The 24,931-nt window shown below is 45.2% G+C and overlaps 1 protein-coding gene across 2 annotated transcripts in view; it reads right to left on the bottom strand.

Moving 5' to 3' along the window:
* The window catches only part of ENTPD7 (ectonucleoside triphosphate diphosphohydrolase 7), an 86,730-nt gene extending 69,000 nt beyond the window's left edge, over positions 1–17,730 (bottom strand). The window contains exons 1-3 of one of the 2 annotated variants that reach the window (XM_038744143.1): positions 17,643–17,730; positions 7,518–7,617; positions 4,732–4,914 (exon numbers count right to left, since the gene is read on the bottom strand). In XM_038744143.1, the coding sequence (XP_038600071.1) occupies positions 4,732–4,914; positions 7,518–7,525 (191 nt within the window). In that variant the 5' untranslated portion in view covers positions 7,526–7,617; positions 17,643–17,730. Of the gene's footprint in view, positions 1–2,433; positions 2,473–4,731; positions 4,915–7,517; positions 7,618–17,642 lie in introns of those variants that run through there. The other variant, XM_038744144.1, reaches the window with a different exon arrangement.
* Positions 17,731–24,931: the final 7,201 nt, after the last annotated feature.

The raw sequence follows: 24,931 nt of genomic DNA, 5'->3' as shown, positions 1-24,931 counted from the left end.
TATATGTTTGTACGGAATTTATTTGTACATATCTATTCATTTTATTTTGTTAGCATGTTTGGTTTTGTTCTCTGTCTCCCCCTTCTAGACTGTGAGCCCGCTGTTGGGTAGGGACCGGCTCTAGATGTTGCCAACTTAGTACAGTGCTCTGCACACAGTAAGCGCTCAATAAATACGATTGATTGATTGATTGATTGACGTCTGTCTCTCCCTCTAGACTGTAGGCTCGTGATGAGCAGGGAATGTGACCGTTTACTGTTACGTTGTACTCTCCCAGGCGATTAGTACAGAGCTTTGCGCACAGTAGACACTCAATAAATACAATTGAATAAATAAATGTGTCTTAAAGGTCACTGAGGATAGATTCTAGAGAAACAGCGTGGCTTAGTGGGAACAGCCCGGGGCCTGGAGTTTCAATCCTGGCTCCACCATATACCTGTTGTGTGATGTCGCTTCTCTGGGCCGCAGTTTCCTCATCTGTAAAATGGGGACTCACTACCTATTCTTCCTCTCGCTGAGATTTTTGCGCCCTGAGTGGGATAGGGACTGGGTCCAACCAGATTAACTTACATCTCCTCCAGTGCTTCATTCATTCATTCAATCGTATTTATTGAGCGCTTACTGTGTGCAGAGCACTGTACTCAGCGCTTGGGAAGTACAAGTTGGCAACATATAGAGACGGTCCCGACCCAACAGTGGGCTCACAGTCTAGAAGGGGGAGACAGACAACAAAACATATTAACAAAATAAAATAAATAGAATAAATATGTACAAATAAAATAGAGTAATAAATACGTACAAACATATACATATATACAGGTATATATATATATATATATATATATATATATATATATATATATATACACACACACATACAGGAAACAGTGCTTAGTACACTAAACGGTGCTTAGTTACCGAGGGAGAGGACAACAGTGTTAATACACACCACACCTGCCCTCAAGGAGCTTACAATTTATCAGAGGCCCTAAAATAAATACCAGTTAAGGGGCAAGCAACAGAGTTTACCACTTGACACATAGTAAGCGTTTAACAAACTACCTAAGTGCCGAGTGTTTGTTGGGAAGATCTGATCTGGGGAAAAGAAAATTAGTTAGGGAATATCTCCTAGGAGAGGTGGAATTTCAGTAGGGCTTTGGAGGTGGGGAGAGCTACAGTCTGGTGGATTTGAAGGGGGAGGGAGTAAATCAATCAATCAATCGTATTTATTGAGCGCTTACTGTGTGCAGAGCACTGTACTAATCGCTTGGGGAGTAAACCCTTTTCTAACCTTTTATCGCCTGGAAAGAGGAAAAGGAGACTGATCCTGGGATCCAGAGATTTGGTCTGGGGTGGGGGAAAGCAGGTGACAGTAGAAAGGTCAACATGAATTGCAACAACAAATCAGTCAATTGTGTTTTCCGAGTGTCTGCTCTGTATAGAGGGAGAGGACAACAGTGTTAATACACACCACACCTGCCCTCAAGGAGCTTACAATTTATCAGAGGCCCTAAAATAAATACCAGTTAAGGGGCAAGCAACAGAGTTTAAATATATGTACTTAAGTGACGTAGGAGAGCTGAAGGGGTCTTAGGAGTGGGAAAATGGGGAGAGGGTGGGTGAGAGTTTAATCAGGGAAGGCCTCCTGGAGGAGATGTGATTTCAAAAGGGCTTGTTTCAGTAAATACTTTTCAAAAAGACTGTGAAAGCAAGAATCTAATCTGAAAATAAACAGGTACTACAACCAACACACATGTCAGTGTGTGAAGAATACATACTGTACTAATGGAATTGAGTGAATCAACGATGATCGTAAGATAGACAAATATACAAGTTTCCAAATATGCTAAAAAAAAAAAAACAAACACCAAAAAGTACAAACTGCCTCGGGCTTTGAATGAGACAAGTAAACTTTGCCTGGAGAATGATGTGTTTTAAGATAAATACTTCAGTGGACTCCTCCCATGAGTTACGAGGCAAATATTTGCTATAACATGGGGAATGTATTTCTGGACCGAGAGCCCGTTATTGGGTAGGGATCGTCTCTATATGTTGCCGACATACTTCCCAAGCGCTTAGTACAGAGCTTTGCACACAGTAAGCACTCAATAAATATGACTGAATAAATGAATGAATAAAGAAATAAAATGAGCTCCTTTGTTTTATCTCCAAGAATGTTTCTATTGTTTTAGGGTTTTGTTTTTTAAGAAAGCTCCTTTAAGTCAAGGACTACATCCTTTAGACTAACTCTGCAAAGTGTTTAACATTATGAGACACAAGAAAGCATTAAATAAATATTATTTTGGGGGAGAGCAGTAGTGGTAGTAGCATTTCCTGGGTGGGAAAGTGGCTCAGAACCTCTACCAGGAGAAACAAACAAACAAACAGGAATACCAAGGTAGGGAGAAGGATCCACAGTTTCATGCAGGCTACCTTAACAGACCATCTCAGGTCACTGCCTCATTTTGTTGACAAGGCCTCCACCTCCAGCTGGGGAAGACTCAGACATCACTAAAAACGAAAAGGGGTAGGAGGGTGGGCTGGACACGAAGCAAGAGAAAAGAAGCAGGAAGCAAGGGAAAAGGGAGAAAAGGAAAAAAAAACCAAATATATATATATATATAGTATTTGTTAATTGCTTACTATGTTTCAGGCACTGTACTAAGTGCTAGGGTAGGTACGAGCTAATCAGTGTAGACACGGTCCATGTCCAAGTCTTAATTCCTCTTTAAAAGATGAGGTAACTGAGGCACAGAGAAGCGACTTGCCCAAAGTCACACAGCAGACAAGTGACTCATCATCATCATCATCCTCAATCGTATTTATTGAGTGCTTACTATGTGCAGAGCACTGTACTAAGCTCTTGGGAAGTACAAATTGGAAACATATAGAGACAGTCCCTACCCAACAGTGGGCTCACAGTCTAAAAGACTCCAGGCCCGGGCTCTATCGATTAGGCCATGCTGTTTCTCAAGTACATCAAAAACTGCCAAGTAAAAATAGAAGTTTCCAGTATTTTACAGATCATTCCTTATTTAACCTCACGAGTACTACAGTACTGTACTTCAAGTAATATATCCCTAAATTAAATAATAATAATGGCATTTATAAAGCGCTTACTATGTGCAAAGCACTGTTCTAAGCGCTGGGGAGGTTACAAGGTGAACAGGTTGCCCCACGGGGGGCTCCCAGTCTTCATCCCCATTTTACAGGTGAGGTCACTGAGGCCCAGAGAAGTGAAGTGACTTGCCCAAAGTCACACAGCTGACAAGTGGTGGAGCTGGGATTTGAACCCATGACCTCTGACTCCAAAGCCCGGGCTCTTTCCACTGAGCCACGCTGCTTCCACACAGTCGGTGTTTTAAATTGTCCCCAAACCTGCAGTGGGAATGGGAATGTTCAAAGAAACATTAAAGTGGTTTTTTTTTTAAACAAAGAATGCCAAAATTTTATCATTTCAGGCATGTTCGTGGGCACTGCTCCTTGTCCCAGGCTATGATGCCTGTACAATCAATCAATCAATCATATTTATTGAGTGCTTACTGTGTGCAGAGCACTGTACTTAGAGTTTGGGAAGTTGGCAACACATAGAGACGGTCCCTACCCAACAGTGTACAGAGAAGCAGTGTGGCTCAGTGGAAAGATAACGTGCTTGGGAGTCCCTTCTAATCAATCAATCAATTGTATTTATTGAGTGCTTACTGTGTGCAGAGCACTGTACTAAGTGCTTGGGAAGTCCAAGTTGGCAACATATAGAGACAGTCCCTACCCAACAGTGGGCTCACAGTCTAAAAGGGGGAGACAGAGAACAAAACCAAACATACTAACAAAATAAAATAAATAGAATAGATATGTACAAGTAAAATAAATAAATAAATAGAGTAATAAATATGTACAAACATATATACATATATACAGGTGCTGTGGGGAAGGGAAGGAGGTAAGATGAGGGGGATGGAGAGGGGGACGAGGGGGAGAGGGCTCAGTCTGGGAAGGCCTCCTGGAGGAGGTGAGCTCTCAGTAGGGCCTTGAAGGGAGGAATCAATCAATCAATCGTATTTATTGAGCGCTTACTGTGTGCAGAGCACTGTACTAAGCGCTTGGGAAGAACAAGTGGGCAACACATAGAGACAGTCCCTACCCAACAGCAGAAGAGAGCTAGCTTGGCGGATGGGCGGAGGGAGGCCATTCCAGGCCCGGGGGATGACGTGAGCCCACTGCTGGGTAGGGACCATCTCTATATGTTGCCAGCTTGTACTTCCCAAGCGCCTAGTACAGTGCTCTGCGCACAGTAAGCGCTCAATAAATACGACTGAATTGAATTGGGAGTCAGAGATAACAGGTTCTAACCCCGGCTCCACCACTTGCGTGACTTTGGGCAAGTCACGTCGCTTCTCTGAGCCTCAGTTGCCTCAACTGGAAAATGGGGGATGACGACTGTGAGCTCCACTTTGTATCCCCCCCACCACAACCCCGCAGCGCTTAGAATGGTGCTTTGCACGTAGTAAGGGCTTAACAAATGCCATCGTTACAGAGATGGGAAGAGCCCTCCCCACGACCACAGATAAAGTCACTCCACCAGTCCCCGCCATCTCATAGTCCCCCAGCGACCCTTCTGCCCAGCTGGTTCCAGGGGCGATTGGTGTTTGGCCATTTTCCGAGTGGACCAGTCAATTTTTTCCCTTCCTATGAACCAGTGACCCTTGCAACAAGGGCGCTTCCATGACTCACCTCTCGTACTGTCTGTCCTGAGACGGGGCAGAGTCCCAGCGCCACAGGTCTACAACGGCGATGAGCAGCAGGAGAAAAGCTGCGAGACAGAGTCCCAGCAAGGCGACCCGCTGGCGGGCAAAGGGGCTCACGGTGGGCACGGTGAAACACCGGGATGCCGGGCACACAGAGGAGAATCTGATCCTGAAAGAATTAATGACAAGAGGGCACTCAAGCCTCCAAGCATCTCACCAGAGAAACAGGTGAACAGCAGGCGCACAATAAAGCAGCAGCAGCGTGGCTCAGTGGAAAGAGCCCGGGCTTTGGAGTCGGAGGTCATTCATTCATTCAATCGTATTTATTGAGCGCTGACTGTGTGCAGAGCACTGGACTAAGCCCTTGGGAAGTACAAGTCAGCGACATAGAGAGACGGTCCCTACCCAACAGTGGGCTCACAGTCTACAAGGTCAGGGGTTCAAATCCCGGCTCCACCACTTGTCAGTTGGGTTACTTTGGGCAAGTCAATTAAGCGCTTAGTACAATGCTCTGCACACACTAAGCGCTCAATAAATACGATTGATGACTTCACTTCTCTGGGCCTCAGTTGCCTCATCTATAAAGTGGGGATGAAGACTGTGAGCCCCCCCCATGGGACAACCTGATCACCTTGTAACCTCCCTAGCGCTTAGAACAGTGCTCTGCACATAGTAAGGGCTTAATAAATGCTATCATTATTATTCCTATTATTATTATTATTAAAGCTTAACTCGAATTGCTTCTATAGGAAACCAAATGAACTAAATCCATAAAGAATGGCCTTCATAAAGGACACGATCCACCGGTGCTACCTGTTTACTCTGGGTGGAATTCGAGGAACTGGGCTTATGTTAAAGCTTAATTCGAATTGCTTCTATAGGAAACCAAATGAACTAAATCCATAAGGAATGGCCTTCATAAAGGACACGATCCACCAGTGCTACAAGTTTAATTTGGGTGTAATTCGAGGAACTGGGCTTATATTAAAGCTTAATTCGAATTGCTTCTATAGGAAACCAAATGAACTAAATCCATAAGGAATGGCCTTCATAAAGGACACGATCCACCAGTGCTACAAGTTTACTTTGGGTGCAATTCGAGGAACTGGGCTTATATTACAGCTTAATTCGAATTGCTTCTATAGGAAACCACATTAACTAAATCCATAAGGAATGGCCTTCATAAAGGACACGATCCACCAGTGCTACAAGTTTACTTTGGGTGTAATTCGAGGAACTGGGCTTATATTACAGCTTAATTCGAATTGCTTCTATAGGAAACCACATTAACTAAATCCATAAGGAATGGCCTTCATAAAGGACACGATCCACCGGTGCTACCTGTTTACTTTGGGTGGAATTCGAGGAACTGGGCTTATGTTAAAGCTTAATTCGAATTGCTTCTATAGGAAACCAAATGAACTAAATCCATAAGGAATGGCCTTCATAAAGGACACGATCCACCAGTGCTACCTGTTTACTTTGGGTGTAATTCGAGGAACTGGGCTTGTATTAAAGCTTAATTCGAATTGCTTCTATAGGAAACCAAATAAGCTAAATCCATAAGGAATGGCCTTCGTAAAGGACACGATCCACCAGTGCTACCTGTTTACTTTGGGTGCAATTCGAGGAACTCGGCTTATGTTAAAGCTTAATTCAAATTGCTTCTATAGGAAACCAAATTAACTAAATCCATAAGGAATGGCCTTCATAAAGGACACGATCCACCAGTGCTACCTGTTTACTTTGTGTGTAATTCGAGGAACTGGGCTTATATTAAAGCTTAATTCGAATTGCTTCTATAGGAAACCAAATGAACTAAATCCATAAGGAATGGCCTTCATAAAGGACACGATCCACCAGTGCTACCTGTTTACTTTGGGTGGAATTCGAGGAACTGGGCTTATGTTAAAACTTAATTCGAATTGCTTCTATAGGAAACCAAATGAACTAAGTCCATAAGGAATGGCCTTCATAAAGGACACGATCCACCAGTGCTACCTGTTTACTTTGGGTGGAATTCGAGGAACTGGGCTTATGTTAAAACTTAATTCGAATTGCTTCTATAGGAAACCAAATGAACTAAGTCCATAAGGAATGGCCTTCATAAAGGACACGAACCACCAGTGCTACCTGTTTACTTTGGGTGTAATCCGAGGAATTGGACTTAATTTTCATAGCCCTAATCAGTTGTGACTTCACACAGTTGAGGCCTTGATAGATCCCCAAAAGTCACTTATCTCTCAGGGTCTCACAATACCTGAGGCTCCAGAATCATAGCAGCTGGGATTTTCTCACCAGTGATCCCCCGACAAAGAACTGGGAGACCTGCTGGTCGCAGAGGGCGTTCAGTATCAAAAATTCACTTTCTTTCCAGATCTAAAAACGGCACTAATCACTCTGCATTCACGATCACTGCAAAAACTGAGCTTTAGGTGTGGCCTTTCCATAAGAGAATCCCCACCTACCTTCTAATTTATAACAGTTTGTTCATTCATTCAATGGTATTTATTTACAATAAACCTGTCTTAATAAAGGGGAGGCATGAATACAGAAGCGCTTCACTTGACGATTACCATTTTCCCCCACAAAGATAAATTATTTTGGACTCTACTGCCAACCACGTAGGACGTTACAAAGTCCAAACAGTTGGTGATTATAAATCTGACGGTGTGACTTATACAGCCCCAAGCTATTTCCACACCTTAAAAACCTCTCAGTTGTACTCCTATTCACTTTTAAGTATGGATTTCTTCTTTAGTCTCCACTTACCTGGCCATGGACACCCTTCGAAGGTCTGTAAACTTGGCACTTTTACAGTTTGCCCAAGAAAAGTGGCTTCCAAGTGTCGGTCATCTCCCGCTTTTCCGACCTGTAAGTAGGCGGGATGGTTTAGTCATTTCCTCCCTCAGCCCCATTGTGCTTAGGTCCAGATCCATAATTTATTTATTCGTATTAATGTCTGTCCTCCCTTCTAGATTGTAAACTCGTTGTGGGCAGGGAACACATCTACCACCTGGCGTAGTGAATAGATCACAAGCCTGAGAGTCAGAAGGTCATGAGTTCTAATCCCGGCTCCGCCACTTAATAATAAATAATAATGATGGCATTTATTAAGCGCTTACTACGTGCAAAGCACTGTTCTAAGCGCTGGGGAGGTTACAAGGTGATCAGGTTGTCCCACAGAGGGCTCACAGTCTTAACCCCCATTTTACAGATGAGGTAACGGAGGCACAGAGAAGTGACTTGCCCAAAGTCACTCGTCTGCTGCGTGACCCTGGGCAGGCCGCTTTACTTTTCTGTGCCTCAGTTACCTCATCTGTAAAATTGGGATTGAAACTGGGAGCCCCAATCGGGATGGGGACTGTGTCCAACCCAAATTGGTTGTATCCACCCCAAGTGCTTATAGTAAAGTGCCTGGCACACAGTAAGCACCTACCAAATACCATAATTCTTATTATTATTCTCTCAAGTGCTTAGTACAGGGCCCCACACACAGTAAGCGCTCAATAAAGGTGATCGATTGCTTTATCTGCATGGGAAAGGGTAAAGCTGGGTCCCAGGATCGCTTCCCAGCCCTGAGGTGGGGAGTTCCCCTCCTTCCCCTCCCCACAGCACCTGTATATCTGTATATATATTTGTACGTATTTATTACTCTATTTATTTTATTTGTACATATTTATTCTATTCATTTTATTTTGTTAATATGTTTTGTTTTGTTGTCTGCCTCCCCCTTCTAGACTGTGAGCCCACTGTTGGGTAGGGACCGGCTCTATATGTTGCCAACTTGGACTTCCCAAGCGCTTAGTCCAGTGCTCTGCACACAGTAAGCGCTCAATAAATACAATTGAATGAATGAATGAATGAATGAATGAGTCAAGCAGCCCTACCGAGCAGTGAAAGGGGGCACGTGGGGTCACCGCGTCTCTTCCTTTAGACTGTAAGCTCGTTGTGGACAGGGAATGTATCCATTCATTGCTCCATTGTCCTCTCCCAAGAGCTTAATACAGTGCTCCCCACTCCATACAATAAATTCATTCACTCATTCAATCGTATTTATTGAGCACTTACTGTGTGCAGAGCACTGTTCTAAGCGCTTGGGAAGTCCAAGTTGGCAACATCTAGAGACGGTCCCTACCCAACAGTGGGCTCACAGCCTAGAAGGGGGAGACAGACAACAAAACAAAACATATTAACAAAATAAAATAAATAGAATATGCACAAATAAAATAGAGTAATAAATTCGTACACACATATAAATACGACTGACTGACGTACCACTCGGTAAATAGGATTGACTGATCCAACTGAATGTGCTGGGCACTTACAGTGTGCAGAGCACTGTACTGAGCGCTGGGGAGGAGACAATACAACAATAAACAGTGACATTCCCTGCCCACAACAAGCTCACTGTCTCGGGGAGGGGCAGGGGAGAGAGAAGACAGACATCGTTGCAAATAAATAAAATAGACATGGACAGATGTGCTGTGGGGCTGGGACGGGGCAGAAGGGAGAAGCAGGGTGGCTCAGTGGCTACAACACGGGCCTGGAATTCAGAAGGTCATGGGTTCTAATCCCGACTTCTCCAGAGGTCTGCTGTGTGACCTTGGGCAAGTCACTTCACTTCTCTGGTCCCTCATCTGTAAAATGGGGATTAAGAGTTTGAGTCCTATGCAGGACAGGGACTGTATTCATTCATTCATTCAATCGTATTTATTGAGCGCTTACCGTGTGCAGAGCACTGTACTAAGTGCTTGGGAAGTACAAGTTGGCAACATATAGAGACGGGCCCTACCCAACAGTGGGCTCACAGTCTAGAAATCCAACCTGACTGACTAACTTGGCTCTCCCCCAGCGCTTAGAACAGTGCTTGGCCCATAGTAAGCACTTACCAAGTACCCGGATTATTATTAGAGAAGCAGCGTGGCTTAATAGAAAGAGCCCTGTTGGGGAGTCAGAGGTTGTGGGTTCTAATCCCGGCTCCGCCGCTTAACGGCTGTGCGACTTTGGACAAGTCACTTCACTTCCCTGGGCCTCAGTGACCTCATCTGTCAAATGGGGATGAAGACTGTGAGCCCCGCGTGGGACAACCTGATGAACTTGGCTCTCCCCCAGCGCTTAGAACAGTGCTTGGCCCATAGTAAGCACTTACCAAGTACCCGGATTATTATTAGAGAAGCAGCGTGGCTTAATAGAAAGAGCCCTGCTGGGGAGTCAGAGGTTGTGGGTTCTAATCCCGGCTCCGCCGCTTAACGGCTGTGTGACTTTGGACAAGTCACTTCACTTCTCTGGGCCTCAGTGACCTCATCTGTCAAATGGGGATGAAGACTGTGAGCCCCGCGTGGGACAACCTGACGACCTTGGCTCTCCCCCAGTGCTTAGAACAGGGCTTTGCCCATAGTAAACACTTAACATGTGTCCACAGCTATAATTCTATTCAGACTGGGCCCTCTCCTTCCTCTCCCCCACCTCCTCCTCTCCATCAATCAATCAATCGTATTTATTGAGCGCTTACTGTGTGCAGAGCACTGTACTAAGCGCTTGGGAAGTACAAGTTGGCAACATATAGAGACGGTCCCTACCCAACAGTGGGACCCCCCGCCTTACCTCCTTCCCTTCCCCACAGCACCTGCATATATATATATATATGCAGTTGGATCAGTCAATCCTATTTACCGAGCGGTACGTCAGTCAGTCGTATTTATATGTTTGTACAAATTTATTACTCTATTTTATTTGTGCATATTCTATTTATTTTATTTTAATATGTTTTGTTTTGTTGTCTGTCTCCCCCTTCTAGACTGTGAGCCCGCTGTTGGGTAGGGACCGTCTCTAGATGTTGCCAACTTGGACTTCCCAAGCGCTTAGGACAGTGCTCTGCACACAGTAAGCGCTCAATAAATACAGTTGAATTAAATACGTATTTATTACTCTATTTTACTTGTACATATTTATTCTATTTATTTTATTTTATTAATATGTTTTGTTCTCTGTCTCCCCCTTCTAAGGTGTGAGCCCACTGTTGGGTAGGGACCGCCTCTATATGTTGCCAACTTGTACTTCCCAAGTGCTTAGTACAGTGCTCTGCACACAGTAAGCGCTCAATAAATACGATTGAATGAATGAATGAATGAATTTATATTGAAGCTACTTGTTTTGTTTTGTTGTGTGTCTTCCCCCCTTCTAGACTGTGAGCCCGTTGTTGGGTAGGGACCGTCTCTGTTGCCAAATTGTACTTTCCAAACGCTTAGTACAATGCCCTGCACAAAGTCAGCGCTCAATAAATACGACTGAATGAACAAATACCATCAATATTATTATTGTTATTATTATTATTATTAAGGGAGGGAGGGAGGAGGTTGAGTGGGGCTGGATCTTCTGGGTGTCGACAGCTGCGTCTGCTGCAAGCTGCCCTGGCTGAAGGCCTTTTTCCCCTTCCTCACGGCTCTCCCACCCTCATTCATTCATTCAATCGTATTTATTGAGCGCTTACTGTGTGCAGAAGACTGTACTAAGCGCTTGGGAGGTAAGTCAGCAACACCTAGAGACGGTCCCTAACAACGGGAATGGGGAGACAGACAACAAAACAAAACCAGTAGACAGGCATCAATACCATCGAAAAAGAGAATTAGAATTATAGATCTATACACATCATTAATAACATGAATAGAGTAATAAATGTGTACAAATAGACACAAGTGCTGCGGGGAGGGGAAGTGGGGAGGGTGGCGGGGGAGTGAAGGTGATGGGAGGGGAGGAGGAGCAGAGGAAAAGGGGGGCTCAGTCTGGGAAGGCCACCTGGAGGAGGGGAGCCCTGGGTGGCTGTCATTCAATCCTATTTATTGAGCGCTGACTGTGTGCAGAGCACTGTACTAAGCGCTTGGAAAGTACAATTTGGCAACAGAGATGGTCCCTACCCAACAACGGGCTCACAGTCTAGAAGGGGGGAGACGGACAACAAGTGGACAGGCCTCAAGAGCATCAATATAAAGGAACAGAATTATAGTTATGGGCACATCATTAATAAAATATAGAGTAATAAATATGCACACATTTATTGAGCGCTGACTGTGTGCACAGCACTGTACTAAGCGCTTGGAAAGTACAATTTGGCAACAGATAGACACCGTCCTTACCCAACAAGGGGTTCACAGTCTAGAAGCGGGGAGACAGACAATGAAACAAAACAAGTGGACAGGCCTCAACAGCATCAATATAAAGGTACAGAATTATAGCTATAGACACATCATTAATAAAATAGAGTAATAAATATGTACAAATTTATTAAGCGCTCACTGTGTGCAGAGCACTGTACTAAGCGCTTGGAAAGTACAATTTGGCAACAGATAGACACAGTCCTTACCCAACCTGGGGTTCACAGTATGGGGGGGGGGGTTAGACAGACAACGAAACAAAACAAGTGGACGGGCCTCAACAGCATCAATATAAAGGAACAGATTTATAGCTATAGACACATCATTAATAAAATAAATAGAGTAATAAATATGTACAAATGTATTGAGCGCTGACTGCGTGCAGAGCACTGTACTAAGCGCTTGGAAAGTACAATTTGGCAACAGATAGACACCGTCCTTACCCAACCTGGGGTTCACAGTCTGGGGTGGGGAGACAGACAACGAAACAAAACAAGTGGACGGGCCTCAAGACCATCAATATAAAGGACCAGAATTATAGCTATAGACACATCATTAATAAAATAAATAGAGTAATAAATCTGTACAAATTTATTGAGCGCTGACTGTGTGCAGAGCACTGTACTAAGCGCTTGGAAAGTACAATTTGGCAACAGAGACAGTCCTTACCCAACAAGGGGCTCACAGCCTAGAAGAGGGGAGACAGACAACGAAACAAAACAAGTGGACAGGCCTCAACAGCATCAATATAAAGGACCAGAATTAGAGCTATAGACACATCATTAATAAAATAAATATGTGCAAATGTATTGAGCGCTGACTGCGTGCAGAGCACTGTACTAAGCGCTTGGAAAGTACAATTTGGCAACAGATAGACACAGTCCTTACCCAACCTGGGGTTCACAGTCTAGAAGGGGGGAGACAGACAACGAAACAAAACAACTGGACGGGCCTCAACAGCATCAATATAAAGGACCAGAATTAGAGCTATAGACACATCATTAATAAAATAGAGTAATAAATATGTACAAATGTATTGAGCGCTGACTGCGTGCAGAGCACTGTACTAAGCGCTTGGAAAGTACAATCTGGCAACAGATAGACACCGTCCTTACCCAACCTGGGGTTCACAGTCCAGAAGGGGGGAGACAGACAACGAAACAAAACAAGTGGACGGGCCTCAAGACCATCAATATAAAGGAACAGAATTAGAGCTATAGACCCATCATTAATAAAATAAATATGTACAAATGTATTGAGCGCTGACTGTGTGCAGAGCACTGTACTAAGCGCTTGGAAAGTATAATTGGGCAACAGATTACCTTACCCAACCTGGGGTTCACAGTCTAGAAGCGGGGAGACAGACAATGAAACAAAAAAAGTGGACGGGCCTCAACGGTATCAATATAAAGGAACAGAATTATAGCTATAGACACATCATTAATAAAATAAATATGTGCAAATGTATTGAGCGTTGACTGCATGCAGAGCACTGTACTAAGCGCTTGGAAAGTACAATTTGGCAACAGAGACAGTCCTTACCCAACAAGGGGCTCACAGTCTAGAAGGGGGGAGATGGATAACGAAACAAAACAAGTGGATGGGCCTCAAGAGCATCAATATAAAGGAACAGAATAATAGCTATAGACACACCATTAATAAAATAGAGTAATAAATATGTACAAATGTATTGAGTGCTGACTGCGTGCAGAGCACTGTACTAAGCGCTTGGAAAGTACAATTTGGCAACAGATAGACACCGTCCTTACCCAATCTGGGGTTCACAGTCTAGAAGGGGGGAGACAGACAACGAAAAAAACCAAGTCGACAGGCCTCAAGACCATCAATATGAATAGACACATCATTAATTATCATAGCTATAGACACATCATTAATAGAGTAATAAATATGTGCAAATTTATTGAGCGCTGACTGTGTGCAGAGCACTGTACTAAGCGCTTGGAAAGTACAATTCGGCAACAGATAGACACCGTCCTTACCCAACCAGGGGCTCACAGACTAGAAGGGGGGAGACAGACAACGAAACCAACTGGTACTTCCCAAGCGCTTAGTACAGTTCTCTGCACATAGTAAGCGCTCAATAAATACGATTGATGATGATGGAAAGTACAATTTGGCAACAGATAGACACAGTCCTTACCCAACCTGGGGTTCACAGTCTAGAAGGGGGGAGACAGACAACGAAACGAAACAAGTGGACGGGCCTCAACAGCATCAATATAAAGGACCAGAATTATAGCTATAGACACATCATTAATAAAATAAATAGAGTAATAAATACGTACAAATGTATTGAGCGCTGACTGTGTGCAGAGCTGTACTAAGCGCTTGGAAAGTACAATTTGGCAACAGATAGACACCGTCCTTACCCAACCAGGGGTTCACAGTCTAGAAGGGGGGAGACAGACAACGAAACAAAACAACTGGACGGGCCTCAACAGCATCAATATAAAGGACCAGAATTAGAGCTATAGACACATCATTAATAAAATTAATAGAGCAATAAATATGTACAAATGTATTGAGCGCTGACTGCGTGCAGAGCACTGTACTAAGCGCTTGGAAAGTACAATTTGGCAACAGATAGACACAGTCCTTACCCAACAAGGGGTTCACATCTGGAAGGGGGGAGACAGACAACGAAACAAAACAAGTGGACGGGCCTCAACGGCATCAATATAAAGGAACAGAATTAGAGCTACAGACACATCATTAATAAAATAAATATGTACAAATGTACTGAGCACTGACTGCGTGCAGAGCACTGTACTAAGCGCTTGGAAAGTATAACTTGGCAACAGATTACCTTACCCAACCTGGGGTTCACAGTCCAGAAGGGGGGAGACAGACAACGAAACAAAAAACAAGTGGACGGGCCTCAACAGCATCAATATAAAGGAACAGAATTAGAGCTATAGACACATCATTAATAAAATAAATATGTACAAATGTATTGAGCGCTGACTGCGTGCAGAGCACTGTACTAAGCGCTTGGAAAGTACAATTTGGCAACAGAGACAGTCCTTACCCAACAAGGGCCTCACAGTCTAGAAGGGGGGAGACAGACAACGAAACAAAACAAGTGGACGGGCCTCAACAGCATCAATATAAAGGTACAGAATTATAGCTATAGACACATCATTAATAAAATAGAGTAATAAATATGTACAAATTTATTAAGCGCTGACTGTGTGCAGAGCACTGTACTAAGCGCTTGGAAAGTACAATTTGGCAACAGATAGACACAGTCCTTACCCAACCTGGGGTTCACAGTATGGGGGGGGGGGGGGTTAGACAGACAACGAAACAAAACAAGTGGACGGGCCTCAACAGCATCAATATAAAGGAACAGATTTATAGCTATAGACACATCATTAATAAAATAAATAGAGTAATAAATATGTACAAATGTATTGAGCGCTGACTGCGTGCAGAGCACTGTACTAAGCGCTTGGAAAGTACAATTTGGCAACAGATAGACACCGTCCTTACCCAACCTGGGGTTCACAGTCTGGGGTGGGGAGACAGACAACGAAACAAAACAAGTGGACGGGCCTCAAGACCATCAATATAAAGGACCAGAATTATAGCTATAGACACATCATTAATAAAATAAATAGAGTAATAAATCTGTACAAATTTATTGAGCGCTGACTGTGTGCAGAGCACTGTACTAAGCGCTTGGAAAGTACAATTTGGCAACAGAGACAGTCCTTACCCAACAAGGGGCTCACAGCCCAGAAGGGGGGAGACAGACAACGAAACAAAACAAGTGGACGGGCCTCAAGACCATCAATATAAAGGACCAGAATTGTAGCTATAGATACATCATTAATAAAATAAATATGTACAAACGTATTGAGCGCTGACTGCGTGCAGAGCACTGTACTAAGCGCTTGGAAAGTACAATTTGGCAACAGATAGACACAGTCCTTACCCAACCTGGGGTTCACAGTCTAGAAGGGGGGAGACAGACAACGAAACAAAACAAGTGGACGGGCCTCAAGACCATCAATATAAAGGAACAGAATTAGAGCTATAGACCCATCATTAATAAAATAAATATGTACAAATGTATTGAGCGCTGACTGTGTGCAGAGCACTGTACTAAGCGCTTGGAAAGTATAATTGGGCAACAGATTACCTTACCCAACCTGGGGTTCACAGTCTAGAAGCGGGGAGACAGACAATGAAACAAAAAAAGTGGACGGGCCTCAACGGTATCAATATAAAGGAACAGAATTATAGCTATAGACACATCATTAATAAAATAAATATGTGCAAATGTATTGAGCGTTGACTGCGTGCAGAGCACTGTACTAAGCGCTTGGAAAGTACAATTTGGCAACAGAGACAGTCCTTACCCAACAAGGGGCTCACAGTCTAGAAGGGGGGAGATGGATAACGAAACAAAACAAGTGGATGGGCCTCAAGAGCATCAATATAAAGGAACAGAATAATAGCTATAGACACACCATTAATAAAATAGAGTAATAAATATGTACAAATGTATTGAGTGCTGACTGCGTGCAGAGCACTGTACTAAGCGCTTGGAAAGTACAATTTGGCAACAGATAGACACCGTCCTTACCCAACCAGGGGTTCACAGCCTAGAAAGGGGGAGACAGACAACGAAAAAAACCAAGTCGACAGGCCTCAAGACCATCAATATGAATAGACACATCATTAATTATCATTATAGCTATAGACACATCATTAATAAAATGAATAGAGTAATAAATATGTACAAATTTGTTGAGTGCTGACTGTACTAAGCGCTTGGAAAGTACAATTCGGCAACAGATAGACATAGTCCTTACCCAACCTGGGGTTCACAGTCTAGAAGGGGGGAGACAGACAACAAAACAAAACAAGTGGACGGGCCTCCTTCCCTTCCCCACAGCACCTGTTCTATATGTATATATGTTTGTACATATTTATTACTCTATTTATTTATTTATTTTACTTGTACATATCTATTCTATTTATTTTATTTTGTTAGTATGTTTGGTTTTGTTCCCTGTCTCCCCCTTTTAGACTGTGAGCCCACTGTTGGGTAGGGACTGTCTCTAGATGTTGCCAATTTGTACTTCCCAAGCGCTTAGTACAGTGCTCTGCACATAGTAAGCGCTCAATAAATACGATTGATTGATTGATAGCTATTGACACATCATTAATAAAATAAATCTGTACAAATGCATTGAGCGCTGACTGCGTGCAGAGCACTGTACTAAGCGCTTGGAAAATACAATTTGGCAACAGATAGACACAGTCCTTACCCAACCTGGGGTTCACAGTCCAGAAGGGGGGGAGACAGGCAACGAAACCAATCTGTCCTTCCCAAGCGCTTAGTACAGTGCTCTGCACATAGTAAGCGCTCAATAAATACGATTGAGGGTGAAACAAAACAAGTGGACGGGCCCTAGTTGGGTTAATAAGCAATCGCAGAAAAAGAGGGATAAATCGATAATAATCTCCAGCAGTGGGGTGGGGGGAGGGCAGAGGGAGGGGGCGGTGACTATGTGCTAAGCGCCTTTCTAAGGGCTGGGAGGGGGAGGGGCTGAATGCTAATGATTGGGTGTTTTTAGACTGTGAGCCCACTGTTGGGTAGGGACTGTCTCTATGTGTTGCCAATTTGTACTTCCCAAGCGCTCAGTACAGTGCTCTGCACATAGTAAGCGCTCAATAAATAGGATTGATTGATTGATTGATTGATTGTTACCTGTGAAGCGCTCACTGTGCGCACAACACTGTGCTAAGGCTGCACATGCGCAGGCCACCCGTCCCTCATCTCGCTCCCGGCAGGCTCCGCTTCTGCTCCTCCGGGGGAAACTGAGGCCCGCGCGGCGCCACGTCCCCAAGGAAACCGGGCCCAGCCAATGGGCGGCCCGAGCGCCGTCGGCCCCGGCCAATCGGAGCCGGGGGCCGCGGGAGGGCCCGCCCCCTCATCCCGAGCGGCGGCCAATCAGGGGCTTCGGGCTGGGTGACGTCATGCGGGAGGGAGGAGGACCACTAAAGAAGGGGACGGGGGCGGGGCCTGCGCGCCGGAGCGGCCAATAGAAAGGGGAGAGGGGCGTGGCCGGCGCGTCGGAGCGGCCAATTAAAGCGGGAGAGGGGCGGGGCCTGCGCGCCGGAGCGGCCAATTAAAAAGGGAGGAGGGAGGGGGGCTGGCACGTCAGAGCGGCCAATTAAAAAGGGAGAGGGGCGGGGCCTGCACGCCGGAACGGCCAATTAAAACGGGAGAGGGGCGTGGCCGGAGCGTCGGAGCGGCCAATTAAAACGGGAGGGGGGCGGGGCCTGCGCGCCGGAGCGGCCAATTAAAAAGGGAGGAGGGAGGGGGGGCTGGCACGTCAGAGCGGCCAATTAAAAAGGGAGAAGGGCGGGGCCTGCACGCCGGAACGGCCAATTAAAACGGGAGAGGGGCGGGGCCTGCACGCCGGAACGGCCAATTAAAACGGGAGGGGGGCGGGGCCTGCACGCCGGAGCGGCCGATTAAAATGGAGGAGGGCGGGGCCTGCGCGCCGGAGCGGCCAATTAAAAGGGAGAGGGGCGGGGCCTGCGCGCCGGAGCGTCCAATTAAATCAATTAATCAATCAATCATATTTACTGAGCCCCTACTGTGTGCAGAGCACTGGACTAAGCGCTTGGGAAGTCCAAGTTGGTAACATGTAGAGACGGTCCCTACCCAACAGTGGCCTCACAGTCTAGAAGGGGGAGACAGAGAACAAAACCAAACATACTAACAAAATAAAATAAATAGAATAGATAGGTACAAGTAAAATAAATAAATAAATAGAGTAATAAATATGTACAAGCATATATACATCATCAATTAAAAAGGGAGACGGGGGGGCTTGCACGTCAGAGCGGCCAATTAAAACGAGAGAGGGGACGGGCCTGCACGTCAGAGCGGCCAATTAAAACGGGAGAGGGGCGGGGCCTGCACGTCGGAGCGGCCAATTAAAAAGGGAGAGGGGCAGGACCGGCAGGCCAGAACAGCCAATTAAAACTGGAGGAGGGAGGGGCCTGTGCCGCCGGAGCGGCCAATTAAAACGGGAGAGGGGCGGGGCCTGCACGCCGCAGAGGCCAATTAAAACGGGAGAGGGGCGGGGCCTGCACGCCGCAGAGGCCAATTAAAACGGGAGAGGGGCGGGGCCTGCACGCTGTAACGGCCAAATAAAACGGGAGGGGGCGTGCCTGAACGCCGGAGCGGCCAATTAAAAAGGGAGAAGGGAGGGGCCTGAGGATCGGAGCGGCCAATTAAAACGGGAGAGGGGCGGGGCCTCAACACCATTCATTCATTCGTTCATTTATTCATTCATCCAATTGCATTTATTGAGCACTTACTGTGTGCAGAGCACTGTACTAAGCGCTTGGGAAGTCCAAGTTGGCAACATCTAGAGCCGGTCCCTACCCAACAGCGGGCTCACAGTCTAGAAGGGGGAGACAGAGAACAAAACCAAACATATTAACAGAATAAAATAAATAGAATAAATATGTACAAATAAAATAAATAGAGTAATAAATCCGCACAAATATATATATATGTATATGTATATATATATGTATATATACAGGTGCTGTGGGAAAGGGAAGGAGGTAAGGCAGAGGGGATTATTATTATTATTGGTGTGGCTCGGTGGAAAGAGCATGAGCTTTGGAGTCAGAGGTCATGGGTTCAAATTCCACCTTCACCAACTGTCAGCTGTGTGACTTTGGGCAAGTCACTTCACTTCTCTGGTCCTCAGTTCCCTCATCTGTAAAGTGGAGATGAAGACTGTGAGCCCCCCGTGGGACAACCTGATCACCTTTGAAACCTCCCCAGCGCTTAGAACAGTGCTTTGCACATAGTAAGCGCTTAATAAATACAATTATTTTTATTTATTTATTTTCTTTTTACCATGCCGCAATCTGACTTTCCCAGCCCCTGGATCATCCTATCTGTTCCCTGGGAACGCATCAGACTTTGTGCAGAACTGAGCCCCCTCTTTCCTTTCCCCCTCCTCCCCCTCCCCATCCCCCCCCGCCTTACCTCCTTCCCCTCCCCACCGCACCTGTATGTATGTTTGTACAGATTTATTACTCTATTTATTTATTTTACTTGTACATATTTATCCTATTTATTTTACTTTGTTAATATGTTTTGTTTTGTTCTCTGTCTCCACCTTCTAGACTGTGAGCCCGCTGTTGGGTAGGGACCGTCTCTGTATGTTGCCAACTTGGACTTCCCAAGCGCTTAGTACAGTGCCCTGAACACAGTAAGCACTCAATAAATAGGACTGAATGAATGAATGAATGAAATGGGCCCCCCTTAAGCCCCCAAACTGTGTGCGCCCCCGCCCCAACTCTAAACTGTGAGCTCACTGTGGGCAGGGATTGTCTCTTTTCATTGCTGTATTGCACTTTCCCAATAATAATAATGATGGCATTTATTAAGCGCTTACTATGTGCAAAGCACTGTTCTAAGCGCTGGGGAGGTTACAAGGTGATCAGGTTGTCCCTCAGGCAGCTCACAGTCTTCATCCCCATTTGACAGATGAGGTAACTGAGGCACAGAGAAGTGAAGTGACTTGCCCAAAGTCCCACAGCTGACAGTTGGCAGAGCTGGGATTTGAACCCATGACCTCCGACTCCAAAGCCGGTGCTCTTTCCACTGAGCCACGCGGCTTCTCCCAAGCAATTAGTGCAGTGCTCTTCATTCATTCATTCATTCAGTCCTATTTATTGAGCACTTACTGTGTGCAGAGCACTGTACTAAGCGCTTGGAAAGTACAATTCGGCAACAAAGAGTGACAATCCCTGCCCAACAATGAGCTCACAGTCTAGAAGTGGGGGGGGGGGGGGGGGGGGGGGCGGGGAGACAGACATCCAGCGCTTAGAACAGTGCTTTGTACATAGTAAGCGCTTAACAACTGCCATTATTATTATTATTATTATCAAAACAAGTAAACAGGCATCAGTAGCATCAATATTGGGTAGGGACTGTCTCTATATGTTGCCAACTTGTACTTCCCAAGCGCTCAGTACAGTGCTCTGCACACAGTAAGTGCTCAATAAATGCGATTGAAAATAAATAAGTAGAATTATAGATATATACACATCAAAACAAGTAAACAGGCATTAATGTCAATAAATAGAATTATAGATATGGACATGAATACATTCCTAGACTGCGAGCCCACTGTTGGGTAGGGACCGTCTATGTGTTGCCAACTTGTATTTCCCAAGCGCTTAGTACAGTGCTCTGCACACAGAAAGCGCTCAATAAATGTGATTGATTGATCGATTGACTGATATAACTTCGTATACGATTGAATGAAAGTATTGATTGATTGATTGATTGATCGATGTACACCTATATAGAGGTAGAGGAAAAGGAGAGAGTTGGGGTGATGGAGGGGGAGCTGAGGAAAAGGGGGGCTCAGTCTGGGAAGGCCTCTTGGAGGAGGTGAGCCTTCAGTAGGGCTTTGAAGAGGGGAAGTGTGATAGGCGATTTGAGGAGGGAGGGCATTCCAGGCCAGAGGAAGGACATGGGCCACCACAGTAAGTGCTCAATAAATACGATTGGATGAATGAATGAAAGCATGGTGCTGTTCTTGCATTCATTCATTCATTCGATCGTATTTATTAAGCACTTACTGTGTGCAGAGCACTGTACTAAGCGCTTGGGAAGGCCAAGTTGGCAACATATGGAGACGGTCCCTACCCAACAGTGGGCTCACAGTCTAGAAGATCTACCTTGAGAAGCAGCATGGCTCAGTGGAAAGAGCCCGGGCTTTGGAGTCAGAGGTCTTGGGTTCAAATCCCGTTCCGCCACTTGTCAGCTGTGCGACTTGGGGCAAGTCACTTTGCTTCTCTTTGCCTCAGTTACCTCATCTGGAAAATGGGGATTAAGACTGTGAGCCCCTGAGGGACAACCTGATGACCTTGTAACCTCCCCAGTGCCCACTGTTGGGTAGGAACTGTCTCTATATGTTGCCAACTTGTACTTCCCAAGTGCTTATTACAGTGCTGTGCACACAGTAAGCGCTCAATAAATATGATTGATTGATTGATTGCTTTGCACATAGTAAGCACTTAAGGCCATCATTATTATTATTATTATAAACTCTTTTCCTTACACTTCAACACTTCAATCAACACTTCATCGTATTTACTGAGCCTTTACTGTGGCAAAGCACTGCCCTAAGCGTTCGGGAGGCACAGTATAACGGTTGATGGAGGAGGAGACAGGAATTAATATAAATAAATTAGCAATAGTTGCACAGCATAGTGAGAAGCAGCGTGGCGAAGTGGATATATCACGGGCCTGGGAATCAGAAGATCATGGGTTCTAATCCCTGCTCCACCACTTGTCTGCTGTGTGACCTTCACATCTCCAATTCTTCATTCATTCAATCGTATTTATTGAGCGCTTACTGTGTGCAGAGCACTGTACTAAGCGCTTGGGAAGTACAAGTTGGCAACATCTAGAGGCGGACCCCACCCAACAGCGGGCTCACAGTCTAGAAGGGGGAGACAGACAACAAAACAAAACATATTAACCAAATAAAATAAAGAGAATAAATATGTACAGGATTGAGACTGTGAGCCCAACGTGGGAAAGGGACTGTGTCCACCCTGATTTACTTAGATCCTTCTATAATAATAATAACGGCATTTATTAAGCGCTTACTATGTGCAAAGCACTGTTCTAAGCACTGGGGAGGTTACAAAGTGATCAGCTTGTCCCACGGGAGGCTCACAGTCTTAATCCCCATTTTACAGGTGAGGTAACTGAGGCCCGGAGAAGTTAAGTGACTTGCCCAAAGTCACACAGCTGACAATTGGCAGAGCCGGGATTTGAACCCATGACCTCTGACTCCAAAGTCCATGCTCTTTCCATTGAGCCACGCTGCTTTAGACTGTGAGCCCACTGTTGGGTAGGGACCGTCTCTATATGTTGCCAACTTGTACTTCCCAAGCGCTTAGTCCAGTGCTCTGCACACAGTAAGTGCTCAATAAATACGATTGAATGAATGAATGAATCCAACCCAACGCTCAGAACAGTGCCTGGCACATAGTAAGCGCTTAACAAGTACGATAGTTATTATTATTCCGTACTGCCCTTGGATTAGCACTCTTTATTCACCCCCTCCCTCCGTCCCACAGCACTTATATATAGATCCATAATTTAGACTATCGACTGTCTCTGAACATGACAGAGAAGCAGAATGGGTTAGTGGAAAGAGCATCATCATCATCAATCGTATTTATTGAGCGCTTACTATGTGCAGAGCACTGTACTAAGCGCTTGGGAAGTACAAATTGGCAAGATATAGAGACAGTCCCTACCCAGCAGTGGGCTCACAGTCTAAAAGGGGGAGACAGAGAACAAAACCAAACATACTAACAAAATAAAATAAATAGAATAGATATGTACAAGTAAAATAAATAAATAAATAAATAGAGTAATAAATATGTACAACCACATATACATATATACAGGTGCTGTGGGGAAGGGAAGGAGGTAAGACGGGGATGGAGAGGGGGACGAGGGGGAGAAGAAGGAAGGGGCTCAGTCTGGGAAAGCCTCCTGGAGGAGGTGAGCTCTCGCTCGGGGGGTCGCGTAACTAGTAACAAGAGCATGGGCTTGGGGGTCAGAGGATAATAAAAATAATAATAATAATTGGCATTTGTTAAGTGCTTACTATGTGCAAATCACTGTTCTAAGCTCTGGGGAGGATACAGGGTGATCAGGTTGTCCCATGTGGGGCTCACAGTCTTAATCCCCATTTTACAGATAAGGGAACTGAGGCCCAGAGAAGTGAAGTGACTTGCCCAAGATCACACAGCAGACATGTGGTGGAGCCAGGATTCGAACCCATGACCTCTGACTCCAAAGCGCGGGCTCTTTCCACTGAGCGACGCTGCTTCTCTAATCCCGGCTCCGCCACTTGTCTGCTGTGTGACCTTGGGCAAGCCACTTCACCACTCTGTGCCTCAGTAACTTCATCTGTAAAATGGGATTAAGACTGTGAGCCTCATGTGGAACAACCTGATTACCTTGCATCTACCCCAGAGTTTAGAACAGTGTCTATTCTATTTATGTTATTTTGTTGGTATGTTTGGTTTTGTTCTCTGTCTCCCCCTTTTAGACTGTGAGCCCACTGTCGGGTAGGGACTGTCTCTATACGTTGCCAAATTGTACTTCCCAAGCGCTTAGTACAGTGCTCTGCACACAGAAAGCGCTCAATAAATACGATTGATGATGATGATGATGCTTGGCATATAGTAAGTGCATAATAAATGGCCATACTTAATTTAATGAGATCATGATGAATGCTTGTCTCCCGGCATTGTCTCTTCCCACCTTCCTAGTCATTCTCCATGAATGTTATAATAATAATAATGAGGGCATTTATTAAGCGCTTACTACGTGCAAAGCACTGTTCTAAGCGCTGGGGAGGTTACACGGTGATCAGGTTGTCCCATGGGGGGCTCACAGTCTTCATCCCCATTTTACAGATGAGGTAACTGAGGCCCAGAGAAGTTAAGTGACTAGCCCAAAGTCACACGGCTGACAATTGGCGGAGCTGGGATTTGAACCCACGAACTATAATAATAATAATTATGGCATTTGTAAAATGCTTACTACAGAGTGGCTTAGTTCATTCATTCATTCAGTTGTATTTATCGAGCGCTTACTGTGTGCAGAGCACTGGACTAAGCTCTTGGGAAGTACAAGTCGGCAACATATAGAGACGGTCCCTACCCAACAACGGGCTCACAGTCTAGAAGGGGGAGACACACAACAAAACGAAACATATTCTCTGCTCTGCTACCCACCCGGGTCCTCTGATTTCCAGTTCCATGTTGTTCCCACCACCCCCTCACTACTTCCACACCCCTAAATCTGGTAAGGTTTCTGGTAGAGAAGCAGCGTGGCTCAGTGGAAAGAGCCCGGGCTTTGGAGTCAGAGGTCATGGGTTCAAATCCCGGCTCCGCCACTTGTCAGCTGTGTGACTTTGG

The sequence above is a fragment of the Tachyglossus aculeatus genome, chromosome 3, assembly GCF_015852505.1.
Source record: "Tachyglossus aculeatus isolate mTacAcu1 chromosome 3, mTacAcu1.pri, whole genome shotgun sequence".
NCBI lineage: Eukaryota > Metazoa > Chordata > Mammalia > Monotremata > Tachyglossidae > Tachyglossus > Tachyglossus aculeatus.
Note: the sequence above shows the minus strand (reverse complement) of the source record. Positions and strands in the feature narration are given on the sequence as shown.